This window comes from Ammodytes marinus (genome assembly GCF_949987685.1).
Source record: "Ammodytes marinus genome assembly, chromosome: 8".
Lineage (NCBI taxonomy): Eukaryota > Metazoa > Chordata > Actinopteri > Uranoscopiformes > Ammodytidae > Ammodytes > Ammodytes marinus.
In genome coordinates, this window is record NC_137212.1 from 11,811,656 (window position 1) to 11,828,057 (window position 16,402).

General features: G+C 39.7%; 2 protein-coding genes across 2 annotated transcripts; both read right to left on the reverse strand.

Moving 5' to 3' along the window:
• Positions 1-974: 974 nt before the first annotated feature.
• On the reverse strand, positions 975-1,463 carry LOC307254002 (ladderlectin-like; the record flags this gene model as incomplete). Its single annotated transcript, XM_080032224.1, has 1 exon — positions 975-1,463. The coding sequence occupies one exon, from the start codon at positions 1,461-1,463 to the stop codon at positions 975-977; it is 489 nt and encodes a 162-aa protein (XP_079888350.1).
• Positions 1,464-5,992: 4,529 nt separating this feature from the next.
• Positions 5,993-15,412, reverse strand: tdrd5 (tudor domain containing 5; the record flags this gene model as incomplete). Its single annotated transcript, XM_080032225.1, has 17 exons — positions 5,993-6,060; positions 7,515-7,680; positions 7,807-7,992; positions 8,259-8,324; positions 9,580-9,717; positions 10,548-10,748; positions 11,177-11,243; positions 11,361-11,570; positions 11,951-12,165; positions 12,486-12,646; positions 12,739-12,901; positions 13,247-13,303; positions 13,426-13,509; positions 13,900-14,042; positions 14,329-14,614; positions 14,792-15,006; positions 15,169-15,412. The coding sequence occupies 17 exons, from the start codon at positions 15,410-15,412 to the stop codon at positions 5,993-5,995; spliced, it is 2,670 nt and encodes an 889-aa protein (XP_079888351.1).
• Between the last annotated feature and the right edge of the window lie 990 nt (positions 15,413-16,402).

Sequence of the window (16,402 nt, forward strand, 5' to 3'; positions counted from 1 at the left end):
TTATGTGAGATGCAAAAATAGAGGGAAAAGTTGTAAAACAATTAATGTCATGCCATTTCAGATCTCCACCAAAGTTTCAAAGTGAACACAGCTTTAATTTCCTCCATTGTTGTCTTGCATCCCAAAATACATAGTCCCTTGCGCAGTCATCAGACCACATCTACACCTAGTCCAATCCAGGTCGCTTTACCGCTAACTATTTGGAGCATTTTAGGGTTCAGTGTCTTGCCCAGGGACACTTCGACATGTGGCGGGGAGACGGGGGATCAAACCAAAGACGCTGCAATCCAGTGGACGACCGCCCATACCCGCTTCGCCACAGCCACCCTTTTAATGCAGAGTTGAGCACTAAGCTGACCATAAGACCATAGTAAAGGTTGATCTTCACCAGAGCTTTACATCAATGCTGAAAGACTCAGTGAGACAATTGGACCAGGAAGATCAATGGGTTAAATTCATTTTACAGGAAGGTGGAAGATTATTATTTATCGGAAAGAAAGATCAAAGTCCAATGAGACAAGTTCATGTGGAGTGTTTGGATGAAGATTAACCGAGACTATAAAATGAAAACAAGAAAATATAGTACAAGCCATAAATGTTCACTATTCATCAACAGTTATTGACCTCTGGCATGTTCAGGAGCACATTTAATGACAGTTCATTCATGTACCCTTATTGTAAAATGTTACCAACGTTGTTTTGACCTATTTCATTATTAAAAATTTAAAAACCTTTTTTGCTGAATTTAAACATTTCTGTACCGTCAAGGGGGATTTTTTTTCTTCTTCAGATAATATTTTTTTTAAAAAGGAAAATTATTTACTTCTGTCGGTATTCGATAGAAAATTAAGGTTAATGAAACCATTTCCGTACACGTGTAAAAGTATTTATATATTTATTGTGAAGGCCTAATGCATGTGAACAGAGCAACATGTGAACAGGTTATAGCAGACATATCATAGCCATAGCAGTTGCTAAGAACAGTTTATGCGAGATGCACAAATAGAGGGATAAGCGTTAGCACAATTAATTTCATTCCATTTCAGATCTTCACCCCAGTTGTGGTGAACACAATCTTCAATTCCCCTAGCGTTATCTGGTTGTGTTGCAGCCCAAAAGACAAAGTCCACTGCACAGCCATCAGACCACATCCATCCTCCTTCCTTCTGGGTGTCACTTAATCCGATCCAGGTGTGTCCCTCATTGTGGTCAAAGTTTTGTATCAGAGATTTGGTGAAATTCTGTTCCTCCAGACTGTGGATTGACACAAGGTTGGCTCTCTGGGACACACAGTACAGTTCTGCATCAGCCCAGGTCAAATGTGTGGAAACGTACTTGTAGCAGCGGCCGTTGAAGCTGTACCAGAACATGGGACAGGATCCACGCAGTAGCTTCACTTGCTGACCATCCGAAGGCAACATGGCCCCCAGAGCCAGACCAAACAAGCAGAGGAACAAGAGCATGTTTGGTGTCAGAGTCTCTGTCTTTAGCCTTCTGAGGACGTGATCTGCTCTGTTGGGTGTTATCGAGGATCTGATAAGAGTTGAAAGGCTGCTTTCTTTTATATGCTTCAGAGAGGGTGTTTACACTGTTGGTGCGATATCATTGGTCAATTGTACTTGGTTCAAATTTTCAGCTGTTTGGCAAAAATTACATTGTCATCCCTTAAAGGATCTAATTGAATGAATGTTAATCTAGTATTCAATGTTTTATTCAATATTTGTGAACAAAAACAGCTTTTGAGAAAAAAATTATTTGAAGAATAACGTGCAGCTTCAAGCTACACATTTTCTGTACAATAAGCAGACTTCTTTAGTCCTTAGAATGAAGTATTTGAATGGCTGACGTAATTATTGGTTTTGAAATATTTGGTGAATCAGCCTGTGTTGCTCAGGCTTTTAATGGTGAGTGCTTTAATGCAGAGTTGAGCACTAAGCTGACCATAAGACCCTAGTTCTAGTAAAAGGTGGGTCTTCTTCACCAGAGATTTACATCAATGTTGAAAGACTCAGTGAGACAATTGGATCCGGAAGATCAATGGGTTAAATTTATTTTACAGGAAGGTGTAAAATGAGTATTTATCGGAATGAAACATCAAAGTCCAATGAGACAAGTTCATGTGGAGTGTTTGGATGAAGATTAACCGAGACTATAAAATGAAAACAAGAAAATATAGTACAAGCCATAAATGTTCACTATTCATCAACAGTTATTGACCTCTGGCATGTTCAGGAGCACTCACGTTTTTATTTTGCATTGTTGCAATGCTTATCAACATTATGATAGAATTAAACATAACACACGTGAACACAAAGGAGAAAGAGAAAGAAACTTCATATATTCAATGACTACTACATGATACAGGCATATGTACTTCTGATATCTATTAATTAGAAATGCTGGGAACCTTTTAATCCAATGTGCCCTATACAACGTTTGAACCAAGTCACTTAGATCACAGGGAAAGTGATTTAATAGAGGTTGCCATTGATCCACAAAGCGGTTGGTTGTTAGAAACTTTTATTTTCTACTTTTCTATTCTTTTACACATGCACAGCTGCTCACACTCAAACCTCCTCAGAAAAAAACCCTATTAGAACACACAATACACTTGCACACATGAATGTCCAGAATCATTCACCAGGCAAAAACAGACATCAAAGTTAACAACAAAATATGCAAAAACTACTTGAAAATGGAGCTACTGAGTGCAGTGGGAAGATGACCTAATTATGCCACTGATAATTTTTCTAAACATTCTGGTCAAGAAAATGATCTAATCAGTGACAACAAAGACAATAATTAACATATAAAGCTGTAGTAATGCGTTCCAGTAACCATAGCTGTCAGATAAATGTAGTTTCCCTCAGGAAATTGTGGATAAATAAAATTAAAAATTAATAAAGAAATAAAGAATAGCAGTTCCTTGAAATTGCACATACCTAATGTAATTTGTCATTCCCCACCACTGCCCTCTAGTGGCCTTATTTAAAGTCTTTGTCTTGCAAACACCTGGATGTCTCTGCAGAATTGAACAACCAACCAAGAGCAGTTCATCAGTGTCAAACTCCTTATTATATTACACATATGTTTCAAGTACTGAGCTGCCCATTCCCAGTTAGTTACACCAGCCTATTCCCCTACAACAACTGTGAGATGAGCCTGCTCTCTACCTGACCGTGCACTGAAGGCTACTTTTAATGAAGTTGTTTTGGCATCAACCATATAGTCACAATGTAGATGTAAATGTCAAAAATAGAAAGGTGGATACGATGATCAATAGCACCTGTCACCAACTCAGCTAACCAGCCAACCATAGCCAGTGAAACAAAAGCAGCCTTCCGTTTGACAGTCTGGTTTTAGGGTCTCGGCTGTAAATCAAAGCCATCAGATCCCCATGCTTCATTCAGCACACTGGTGCTCTGCTGCTGTTGGCTGCTAATTCAGCTGCAACCACATTACTCTCCTCCTTAATAAGGTTTACTGTGCGTCTGCCTTACTAACCTTCACCCTCGACAAACACACACACTAATGGAGCCTGTATCATGCAATGCCTTGCAATGTGTGTGTGCATTTGTAATAGCTTTTTGTTTTTGTATTGGTGTTGAAAAATGTGTGCCATGTGTGATTATGTCCATGCTTGGTAAACACTGCCATTTTATGTCTGCTTTTAAGTCTTTTAAAAACCTAATTGTCCTAACACCAGTAAAGTTGAGGGAGCCCAGCAGGAGGTGGATTAATGAACCAAGGTTCCACATTCTGCTTTAACCTTTCCCAGCACAATTTGGCAAATGAGCTCTAGTTTAAAATTCCAGCCTGTAATTTTCATAAGGAAGCACACTTACTTATCGTTATAACAGGAGATGAGGCTGTACCAAGTTACATGGCTCTTTTGTGTTACATGCTGAGGTTAGCATGCTAACCATGGCTGTATGTTAGAGCTTTAGAGCTTCCAGCCTTATTTCCATACAAAGTGGCCCTCTGAAAATGTGCCTTGGTGTTTCTACGTTGGTTTTGATACATGTCTCTTTTATAATGGTGGTTAAATAGGTTACAGCTTTAAGTCAACAGGATTGTGTGTTGCAATACCACAATTGGCCACTGGGACAAATTGGGAACACAGATGAGTGGCAAAGCGGTATCCAGTTGTTTTCGTATACATGATAACATGTTAACAATGGTTATGCTAATATGCTGAAGTTTGGCATGTGCACTTTGCAAACAGATTTACTATTTTAGTACAGCAGGTTCACTTTTGTTAATCAGCGCCAACTTAATTCATCCCAAGGTGGATGTGAGTGTCTTTATATGAAAATCAATCTACCGTAATGGTTTAAACCAGTGGTTCTCAATTATTTTCTGTCTTGCCCCCCCTAGGAGACAGAATTTTTTTCGCGCCCCCCCTAAATTGAAATACTATTGAGAACCTGCCAATATGTATTTATCTAACCGTACAAAACCACTGTATCAGTTTCTGGCACAAGCATTCTGCATACAATCACCTTATTATCAAATTAGATAACAAATGAGCTGAGATAACTTCAGCAGCAAAAAATAAATAAATCAAAGTTCAGTTTATTAGCTCAATTTGTAACATTTAAACAAGACTGCTCAGTCTGTGTGAATCTCAGGACAGAGAAACAAGAGTAAATGATTCATTGGGGTTTGCATTTCATTCAAAACATTTTTAAACTGTTAACATAGTTAAGGTGGTGTTTTTTTATTATTATAGGCCAACAGGCCTTCTGTGATGCCAATAATTCATTAATGTTATTCTTAGTCTACTTGCTTGATTTCTTTTTAAATAGCCTACAGAGACACATGTGGACATTTATTTACTGCAAATCGCGGCCTTTCGCGCGGCTATGACCATACAGAAGCACACATGCTTGCTAGCACAAAAATATATATATATTTTTTTTGGTCAGTAGGAAATCAAGGCAGCCCGCACCCCCCCTGACAACTCACGGCACCCCCCCAGGGGGGCGCGCCCCACCATTTGAGAAGCACTGATTTAAACATTTCACTCAAAGCCACAAATGTCAACCTCATGTTGGCTCTTTCAGGAAAAGTCAGGGGCTTAACAGCGATCGTTTGTCTTACTGCGTTTTAAACAATTTGCATTGTTTTTCACAAAAATTAACAATGGTAGCTCAACACAGCATCTTCTAATAAAAAAAGAAGGGCTGAGGTGAATTTCAGTACATTTCCAGTGTGCTACATTATTTGTCTTCTGACATGACATATAGCTGTTGAAGCTGTTTGTATGCCTGTCCATAGATGGCTTTAAATAAATGATTTGTTCTAAGACATTTGATCCACTGAAGTGAAGAAAACAATGTTAAGAAACATCTATCACACAAAAACGCTCAACCAAGAATAATACTCAAAATAAAATACTTAAGTTTTCTATCAAATCAAATAAGATTTATTTTGCAAAAACTTTTACATTTTCCATTACTTACATCATTCTGTAATGTTCATTATAACAGCCTTTTGAAGTATTTTAACCTCTATCAAGAACATCAATATTTATAAAAGGAAATTAAACCATTTAAAACACACCAGACATCTCGATGGCTTCTGAGAAAACACTTCACATTAAGAAAAAAAAAATAGCAAAAGGCATTCCCAAGATTATTCATATTTAAAAAAAGGACAGCCATCGGTTTGTTTTTTCATTCAATACTAAACTGTTGTCTGACTTACACCAATATCAAACTAACAGAGCAGAACATACAATATAACTAATCTAGAATAGATTAAAATAACAAGAAAATCAACTTCTTATAAAAATGTTTTGGCCCTTTTTACAAGTATAATAATAAGTATATAATTATAAATATATACAAATCAATTCTAACTGACAAAATTACTTTAACTGGATTCTTAAATCACGTCAAACTGTCTCATCAGTCGTGTAGTTTTTTAGGAATATATTCCTTCCTATGTGTCTTCATTATTCAGGGGATTTGGTTTGGGAACGACCTACCTACCGAGCCCCAAACAGAGGGAACAGGAAGCCAGAGTTTCTCAGGTGGAGTGGAGAGACAGGTAAACCTGGACAACAGAATAAAATACATTCTTAGTGTTAATATCATTATTACTATTATAGGTGTCCTCATCAAAAGCCATAGAATGAAATCCTAATCTGCTAAAACAGTCGTAAATAAATTGGTGCTGAACTGAACATGGCAGCTTGGACTAGCAACACACTGAATTACGGGTCATATGTGCAATGATGTGTTCACCTACTGCAATACAAACTAAAGTGCTTTCAAACAGTGATAGGATCACTTCGCTTTATAAAAAAAATTAACAGACTACACAATTAGTGACAATGAATCCATGACTTGAGCTAAGCGTAGTGATTGCAATCAACAAAGGAGTATAACAATTTTAACACATCCAACATTAATAAATACATTCTAAATCAGCTGGGATTTTTCTTACATAATTGACTGAATATTATTCTTGTGACAACAATTTCCCATTTCCTCCATAAAACCTAATAGGTCTTTTGATTATATTCAAGGCTTAAAATGATTCTTGCGACGCTGACATTTGAGAGTTAGGTCCGATGTGTGCTTGCTTCCACCCGACAGTGATGACAGGGTGTGCAGCAAACCCTGAGTACACCTGAGCATTACAACAGCAAAGTAAGACCTTCAACCACCGGAGGTCAGCAAAGTCAAGATTGTAAGAGGGTGGTAAATAATTTTTTTTTTTAAAGTTTCCACGATATCTCTATTATCAATATCAATAAATAGATTAATCAATAAAACCCTAGAAATGTTCGGTTTCAGTTTTGTTCCATACTCTGCAAAGATTCCACACAATGTTTTCTCTGAGGAGCGGCTCGACAAAAAGCTGACCCTTTTACTTTTTATGAATATGCCGAGCAGACAAACTCAGCTGTATGTGTATCTAGAGGAATACAAAATAATACCGTCACGTGACTAGGGCCAGCTTTTGCATGTGTGAGCAAGTGTAGGTTTTTCTTGTTATTTGAATCAAATTTCTGCAGTGTCAGGTTTCTGAGGGAAGCTAGAAAGGAAGTCTCAGGGCATGCTGGGAGATAGAATACACAATGAGATACATCCACCACTGCAAGCAGCGATGGGAATCAATATTCTGAGAGTGTGTATAAGATAAAACAAGTCTTTGTATATACTATGCACATAAGGACATTTATTTCACAGTGTTATCTTTCTATGGTGGAAACAAGGCATTTTTCTCAACATAACCTACTGTATAGAACACTGGCACAAATGTGTCATGCCACACAAGAAGCGGCGCATTTCTTTTGGTTAATAATGATTACAAACCTTTAAAAAAACTATGTTAGTGCCATTTAACATAGGCTGATAACACTTTCCGTAATATCTTTACACTTAACCAAACTGATGTAGTCACAGTGGAGTCACTTTGAATCTTATTTCTTAGGCCATGACTAATTTGCATTGTGTACTTCTGGCAGAACCAAAGCCGTATGCGTGTATATGTGTATGTACCCTGGCCCAGGTCAGGAGTGAGGAGGCTCAGGGTCCTCAAGATTGGAGATGGCTTGACCAATGAGGGGGCATCAACATTGGTCCACTGCTGCTCATTTTCAGGCGTTGCATAGCAGTAGCTGGAAGGAATGCTGGATGGAGTCTGTGGAGGAGTCACCTTTAGTGTCTGAGAAGAGGGTGAAGTTTTTTCAATGGACAGAAATATTTTTCAAGTGCTATACAAAAGTGTTTTCTTAATACAAAAATTATAAATCAACTATTTTGAGAAACCAAACAACTGTTATCTTCTCACTTTAAGATTAACTTTACAAAGCGCTGGGCTGGGCTTGGTCTGGATCAAATCTGGAGGAGCGAAAGGGCTGGAGTCTGGACTGGATGGGGTGGTAGGTGGCACTTTGTTGTTCAAGGCCCATCCAAATTCACTACAGCTGAAGGACTGGTCATTCAGCAGACCATTGAACCGGTTAGCATCCACTTCCTGAAATAGACAGCAATAAACACAGAATGTTTTTGTGACATTCTCTATTCACTTCCAAAGCCAGTTGACAAAGCACACATAAGTGTTCTGATCAATCTTGACTTCTGCTCACTTTTCAGCTTTCTCCACTAATGCTGCAATACAGTTGCCCAACAAAACAAACCGAACGACATGGTGAACTGCCATAGACAAACTGAAGTTTTGAAAATACATGAAATGAAGGCAGTGGTGTGGATGTGGGCAACTTGAGTCTCAGGTGGTCATACCTGGATGTGTGGGCTGACCTCATCATCGGCAATACACTCCAGGGCGGGCAGCTCTTGTTCTCCAACCTGAGATATCAAGAAACTTATGGTTTCATTCAGATACATATTTCATAAACTAACAGATCTTTAGTTGCATTTACTGCACTGTTGATTAATTGGCTCACAAAACATACAGTATAGTCTGCAATTATACGTTTAAATGCACTGATTTCAGATGATGGCGTTACATATACAGTATGAACATATACAGTAAATGCCTCTCACCTTAGCCTATACGTAGAAGATATTCAGTTATGTATGACCATGTTCAGTCAAATATTGTTTTAATATGCACATACTAATTCAAATATTAGCCTTTAGGGAAAAGCAGCAATATTCATAAATTTGTTATGACATTATTAGTTAAACCTTTATTAAAAATACAAACTGTACAGATAAACAATGAGAGATACCTTTGGGATCTGTCTAGTAACAGTTATAAATGGCTCAAATGTACCCATTAAATGTTCCCATGAAAGCAATTATTCATATCAGTATGTTGCAATGTTGTGATACAAAAACACATAAGTTTGTTTATACTATCCATCCATCCATCCATCCATCTATCTATCTATTTATCTATCAAGGGTTTTTACTGTTGCTTTTATTGTTTTGACAGTGTTGTTCAGTCTAGTTGCAAGTAACTGTGCTTGTAAAATACTTTTTGTATTTTATCCTTTTGCTTGCAACAAATCAATGCAAATAAATTAAAGTAAAGAAAATGCAATCACGCTGTAAAATCTCTGTTCCTTTATGTTCAGTTTAACAACCATCCACTCATTAAAGTAACAGGGACACAATCTTGTAATGCAATATCTATTGAACAGCACACTGATTGCCAATTGTCTAATTTATTGGATAACAAGCTGTGACCTTTCAAACAGTGTGTCTTTACATTAAGTAGCATTGGGTAGCAATCTACCCCCTTTTGCAAGTGGATGTGTGTTTGTTGTGTGTATACCATGTGTGTGTGTGTTTTGTTTTGTTTTGAGGGTGCGTGGTGCTGCAGCACTGTCAGTATGGCTGGCTAAGATAAGAGCTATGGACAGCAGAGAATAAAAGCTTTACAGCGACATTAAAAGAGGACGTGAGAGAGGGAGGCAGAGAAGACGACAAGAGAGCACTCATGGTGTATATAGGAATTGACACAAAAAGCTGCAAATCCACCACAAACCTCCAAGTAACCCTGTACTGACACCAATGTTTGGTTTGGATGTAATGTTTGGTTACTGTAAATTTATAATTTTCTACAGCAGCAGCTAGCTGTGTGTGTCTGGATTACCTTTGGTGAGGCTGACATGGAGCGTTCAGGCCTGGTTTCTAGCATGGGGGAGGAAGGGGTCTCCTCTTCCACCTCTGGCAGGTCAACCATTCCCTCTCCTAGGTACAGACTCACTGGACTGACCTGGACACAACAAAGCTAAGGAAAGAAAAACAACAGATACAAGTTATTAAGAAGTGATTGTATAGAGTATAAATATATTAACTGTAATGTAATATTCTAGTTAAATACCAAGGCCAAATAGTCAAACAGACCTATTGTTAGAACTGAATTGAAAGGTATTAAAGGTGAAGTAAGCGGTTTATTTATGTTAATATAAGTGTTAAATCGCTCTTTATTCATACATTGATCACTTACATAATGTGCGCGTTTCATAAAGCCGATCTCTCAGTCAGCTGCTTTGCATGTAATCGGCAAATAAACTTATTGTAGTATCCCAAAATGTTTATCCAATCAGAAGAGAGAACGCTATAAACCGACACTCGTCTCACTCATATATAGTATATTCACTCCATGGTCTCACTGCCGGTGCACGCCAGAGCAACAGATGGGTGAATGTGCATGCGCCTACAATGGCGGAGCAGGTAAAAATCCTTCCCAATGTCTGTTTTGATGGTTTTTATCATCTTATGGATCCGAGATGATGCTAGATAACTTGCTGCTTGAAGACCGCAGTGCATTAATGTGGTGATGTAGGGACGAGCGAGGGGACTGCTAACTGCAGTAACTGACAGGAAGTTAGCTAAGAGAACCATTCCGCTTACATCACCTTTAATGATACCAACTATTAATTTGTTACTAGTCTTTGTTATCAGGAACATATCTAATGCAATGATTTAGTACAGTGGGTTTAATGTTGTCTTCATACATAGATCCTTGGTGCTGTGGTATATCTTCAACACCTACCAGCCAATCAACAACTGGTATTTCTACTGACTATGGTAAAAATGTATGTGTGTGTGACTCACTGCTGCACTGACTGCAGGGTTGCAGACCATCCCGTGGCCCTCGCCCAGCAGAACAGTGTGGATGTAGATGTCTTTAGCAGTGTGTGTGTCACACAGGTAGAGTTGCAACACATCTCCAGTGTAACAATCCAAAGCACCCACAAGACTGCGATCGGAGCAGAGCTTCTGGAAGGAAAGTGTGGCCTCAGCCGTCCAGCTACCCTGCAAGAGCCAAACAACAACAAACTTATTCATATAACTGAGGTAACAGAATATTTAGTAACATCTGCAGCTTGACACTTTGAATGTATCCATATATGCAAGAGCAAAAATGTGAGCAGCTGCAAGTAGCAAGATGAAACAAGGAAGGGTTTGTAGGCCCCTAAAGGGGAAGTCAAATCAGGCAAATACACCCACTTTATTATGTAGACATTGCTAGTACTAGTTTGGATCCTTTCTTGCTTTCATAACTACCATGATTGTCTGCGACGTAGATTCAACAAGGTCCTTGACAACATTTCTCACATATTTTGGTCTATACTGACCCAGATACAACTTTGGTATTTTGAAGTTAGTGTAGACACTTGAAGAAAGCTCCCATTTGCCCAGTTACTGTACACTTATTATAAAAGGTACAGTATCGGACTCACAGAGGTGGGTTTAATACCAGCCAGTAACGATGGGACCGCTTGTGCTGGAAGAATGGAATAACATGACCTGAAAGACAGAGAGATTAACTGTAGAGAGCACAGACAAACACTAATCAGAACAGAAGCAGTAGTGGTAAAAGCAGTTGTATTGTTTAGCTGCTAGAATGTTTTGAGAGGCCCCTACTTGAGGAACTTGAGGTTGGCGCTCTGTACTACGGTCATGTCGCCAAAGTCGACATAGTACACCTGGACCTGAGTGGGGCTAATGATCTGATGGATCACCACTCGGTAGAACCACATTCCTTTGGGTGACACACAGCAGACTTGACCCCGTCGGACAAACCGCTCAGGGAGTTGGTAGCGCGCCGACACCTCGGGACAGGTGTAACATCGTCTAGTGAAGACAACAGAGGGGAGAAAACAATCAGATTTACAAGACATCATTGCTTATAGAAAAGCATAAATAAGCTTTGAATGCAAGAGGCAAACATCTTGTGACGGTGTTGAAGTGTTTTGTTTTTTAAATCAAACATCTAGAAGTCCCAGCGTCAACTTTACAGTTGATTGACAAGGTTTGGTTTACGCTGTTTTCCAGACAATTCGATATCTATTATTTGAAAAAATATATTTTCATTATTTCCTGGTTGTATCGAAACCTATGTAAAAGGGGTGTGCGTTGAGTATCTTATTCTTACTCAGTGTCTTCAGAAGGAAGTTATATTTTTGGAACATTACATTGTCTTTTCACTTAGCTACCATTAACATGTCCACTACCTCATCATAATCATCATGTCATCCATAGCTTGGGCCTCCTCACTCCCGCTGAAGCGGATGTGGAAATGTCCAGGCGACTTGACTTGTTCCACCAGGACTTCTACCAGCTCTCTGGCAGCATGGCGTGTGGGTGCTTTGAGCCGTTGACTCTGCAGAGCGTCCAGAGGTACAGCAGGGCTGGAATGCACCTGCATGGCAGGGTACAACTCAGACATCTACAGGTGGACACATAAAGGCAAAGTGAGAGGTGTGAGTTATTAAAAAGTAGTGTTGCTCTATATTCAGTATTATAATATATCACTTAATAAGCAGCAACAGTTTTCAGGGTTGTCTTAACTTGTATACAGGAAAAAAAATCTAAAACTCCACTCGGTGTACACTGATAATGGAGCATTTAAATGCAGTGATTTGAAATGGCATCACAAAATGTGATTTTCCGATTATTTGCCCATATTGTTATTTACACCCAGCTCTTAAATATAGTCCCTACAGCCTAATATGCTTAGATTATATAATGAAATTAATTTTGCCCCACCATTTCATTGGTCTTGTTAATGATCACAAGCTCCTCATTCTCGTCCTCTGAAGTCATGTTCTCGTTTCCTTCATGTTTGCATTCCCAAGGAGACTCTCCGCCGCTGAAGTAATAGCTCATATTTGGCAGCTTCACCCCGTTAGCAACCCTCTCAGTCGAGTCTACAAAATAAAATCAAAATAATATTTAATACATTGTATACTATAACTTACTACTTGTAGAATGCCATATTTGAACACACGCAAATACACACCTGACTGTATAATGTCACTGTCGTGTATGTCCATGACTATCCAATGTTGTCCATTTTCATTGCAGGCAGGTTTCAGGTGGAATGTGTCACTCATGGTACTGACAAGCTCGGTGACGCTGACGAAGCCGCTCTGCAGCAGCGGCAACTCCTCACCAAATTGCCTCTGTTATCATTATGGGGAAAGTTTCAGTTTAATGAAATAATTTCTTAAAGCATTTAAAAAAAGTTTTATGTTTAACGTTTGTAACATTCCATAATTTAAATTGGCAAAAAGCTTTCCACTTTTACTGTAAATTAACATCTGTTCAAAATATTGGTTCCATTTACTATTAATAAATCAGTAACGGCCCTGAAAAACCATTATCGGTCGACCCCTAGTTTTTACACTTGAACACTGTGACAGAAGTCCTATTAAATGGCCTAGTGGAGCTATAACTGTAGCCCAGAGTTAACTGTGCATGTAAACATACTGAGTATGAAGGTGAACATGAGTACTACATTACTTTACCTTGTATTCAGCAGGCAGATCGTGCACTGATAATCCACCACTGGTCTGACCTACAACCTGCAGAGATTCATGAAAACACCCATGTATCTTGGTTATCCTCTGTGGCAAATTAAAAGGCTTGTAGTCACTAGTTTCATGACATCATCTCAACTGCTTATAGACTAGCAGCAAGGTCTGACCTTTATTAGGTTATCTTTCAGCTCCTGGCTGATGGTGCCGGCGACTCCATTCTCCAGGATCTGTAAGCGAAGGTCCTCCTCCAGCTGATGTAGACATTTGTACTTAAAGTAAATCATTTTATACAATTTTTTTTTCCTTCTTAATGATACAATTCAGTGATTTAGAAATATTTGCTGTATTTCTGCTGAGGTATGTGTACGTAAAATGAATCCTTACAATCACATTGTTATGCTTAACAAAGTTCCATGTCACCTGAACTAAACTCGAGGTTGTAGATGCAACACATAACTTCTCATGGCAGTTTTCTGAATTGAGCCAAATAATAAAGCTGTGTATTTTGCATCCTGTTTAAGCTGTAAGACTTGGAAATAAAGAATGAATGAATACATCTTCCAATCGTTATTTCCTCGTATCATGTCGCCCTGAGCAACAGGATGCAAGAACTACGTGTTCTGTTTGAAATGAAAACCAACCTTTAGGACACGTTTCTCAAAGAGCCGACCTTCCTGGCAGAGCGCTGGATCGGCTTCCTGGTTCTCCTCAACCTTCTCTGGCTGTTTACTGACAAGTGTTGAGCCTAAGGCAGTCCCAGTAGACGGCTGCGTCACTGAGACTGCTGAGGTAAACCACAAAGGTATAACATTCAGATTACAAAAAGTCTGCAAAATATGAGGAGAAACTGCTCAGTGTTGCTCTTCTGTGCAAATAGTACAACACAATCATTTAGTATATGAAGTTTGAAGAGTGTGTAAGCATGTCATTACGGACATAACGATCAAATTATTAGCAATTTTAAAAAGTCACTCATGAATGCAACCAAAATATAATGGATATGGACTGCTTTTTGGAGACACATTCCAGCAGGTTATGGCCTATGTAAACCCTCATCTCTATTTACACACCTGGGGGTTTTGTTGGTGACTGAGGCCTGTTATCTGGCCCATTGGAGGCAGTTCTAGGCCGTTCTGTCTTTATTGGTCCGGTCCTCGTCGGTAGGCTGGATGGTCTAGGCACCATGTCTTCCTTCAGCGTCAGAACTGAGCCCAGCCTTCCCTGCTGGATAAGGACCAGGTCTGCTGCTGCCTCCAGCATCTCTCCAGTGGAGTAGAATCCATAGTTGTGGACCCGCAGCGGGTGGCCAAAGCAACGCAGGAAGCAAGACTCCAGATCAGACAATCTGATCGGACCCTGGGAGAGCGGCAGCAGGCGTTACTTGAAACAGGACAACATTTGGAAGTAATGGAGCTACATCATTTGGTAAGAAGAAAATAACAATCAGTCGGGCGTCTACTTCTTTGAATTTGTGTTTTTTTTTGTCCCACTTCAAGGGGAAGGAGGGTTGTTAAAGACCTGGGAAGGTCATACCTGGGAAAGCAGTAAGCGCAGCTGCGCCCTCAGCTGGGCCGGGAGAGCCGGAGGAGCACGACCTCTTCTCGGTAGCAACAAGGAGGGGGACATGTGAGAGTAGCGGGGCGAGAAGTGGCTGGCACCTCCTCCCCTGTACACCTTTTTGTTGGGCTTAGACGTACGCTGCTTAGCTACCAGCTCCTGAATGTTGCGGGTGGTCTCGTCGCTAACAGCTGCAATGGCGGACATATAAAAGACAAGAGCATGAAGTATAAGAAGTTGTCCAGGTGCACCAGAGGACTTAGGCATCAAACACAAATGTGCTTCAGTAAATTCTTATTTCTTAATATTGAATTGAAATAATATTTAAAAACAAATGAAAAAAATGACCCTACCCTTAAAGTAAGAGGTGCCATCCGGCCTGAAGTTAATTGACACCACATCTGGCATCTCCCTAACCATATCCAGGATGTTTCTGAAGCCCAGTTGTTTCAGGGGCATGGGATGCCCCAACATGGCCACATAGTCTCTCCTGAGCTGATTGGGTTCCAAGCCCAGCTTAGATGAAATGAGCAAGGAACGAACATCCTTCTTCAGCTTTGCCAAAACTTCTTCCTGATTCATATTGCCTGCTGACATCTATAGAACGCAGCAAAGGGAACAAATGGAGCAACCACGTGGATAGGAGCAACAGAGATTGGGGATGCACGTTTTTTTGTAACAGAAAATAATATGGTCAACACAAGATTCACATTTTAAAATTATTCAACAAATATGAATACAAATAACAAGGGATAAGGGTAGTTGCAGTTATGACGTCAAATGCAACTGATTCGAGCATGTCAATCCATATTTGTATGCCAGTTCATTTTTCAAGTAACCCACATGATGAGCGTTATGCCTTAAAAAGTGGTTGAAATACGCTAACTAAAACTTGCTAATTAATGCTACTTCCGCTCAACACATTAATGCTAGCCTGCAAATTGCAGCATGGAAACCATTAGCGTTAATTAAGTGAAGGTGCCGCTGGTGCAATTTTAACCTTACCTGAGTTCACCAACAATATAGAAACAGGCCAACAGTTTTGTGAAATAATTGCAAACACAGCTTTACCTCAAGCCTTCAATATCTCTGCAACATCCTCCCACGGTTACTGGACCCTTCTTTTCCGATAATATCAACACCTGGTGCTAGCAGCAGAAACACTGCAGTGCACACGTTTTCAAGAAGGAAGTGTAACCAAAAAAAAGAGAGAAGGAAAATAAGAGCGTGTGGGCTGTTGTCTACAGGTAGGCTGGGCCTAACAAATATTCGTCGAATACCGATAAAATACATAAAAACATGAAGAGGTTTCTTTCCAATAGTCCTCAGGCCACGTTAAATTAGCGTGAATGGTCTGGCTGACTAAGTTACCACTTGAGCGTTACCGTCGCAGCGTCGCGTGAAAGAGATCGTAAATGCAGAAGTGGCGATAACGAGCATCAGATGGGAAAAATGCACGAGCCTCGTGTGTACCGCCGTGACCCATTCACTGATCAGTTCAGTAAAATGATGTGAGTTGGACAGACGGTATGGCAAAACAAAGCTTGTCAACCTGTTCAAGCCTCTAGGCTACTGCATAGTTTTTAC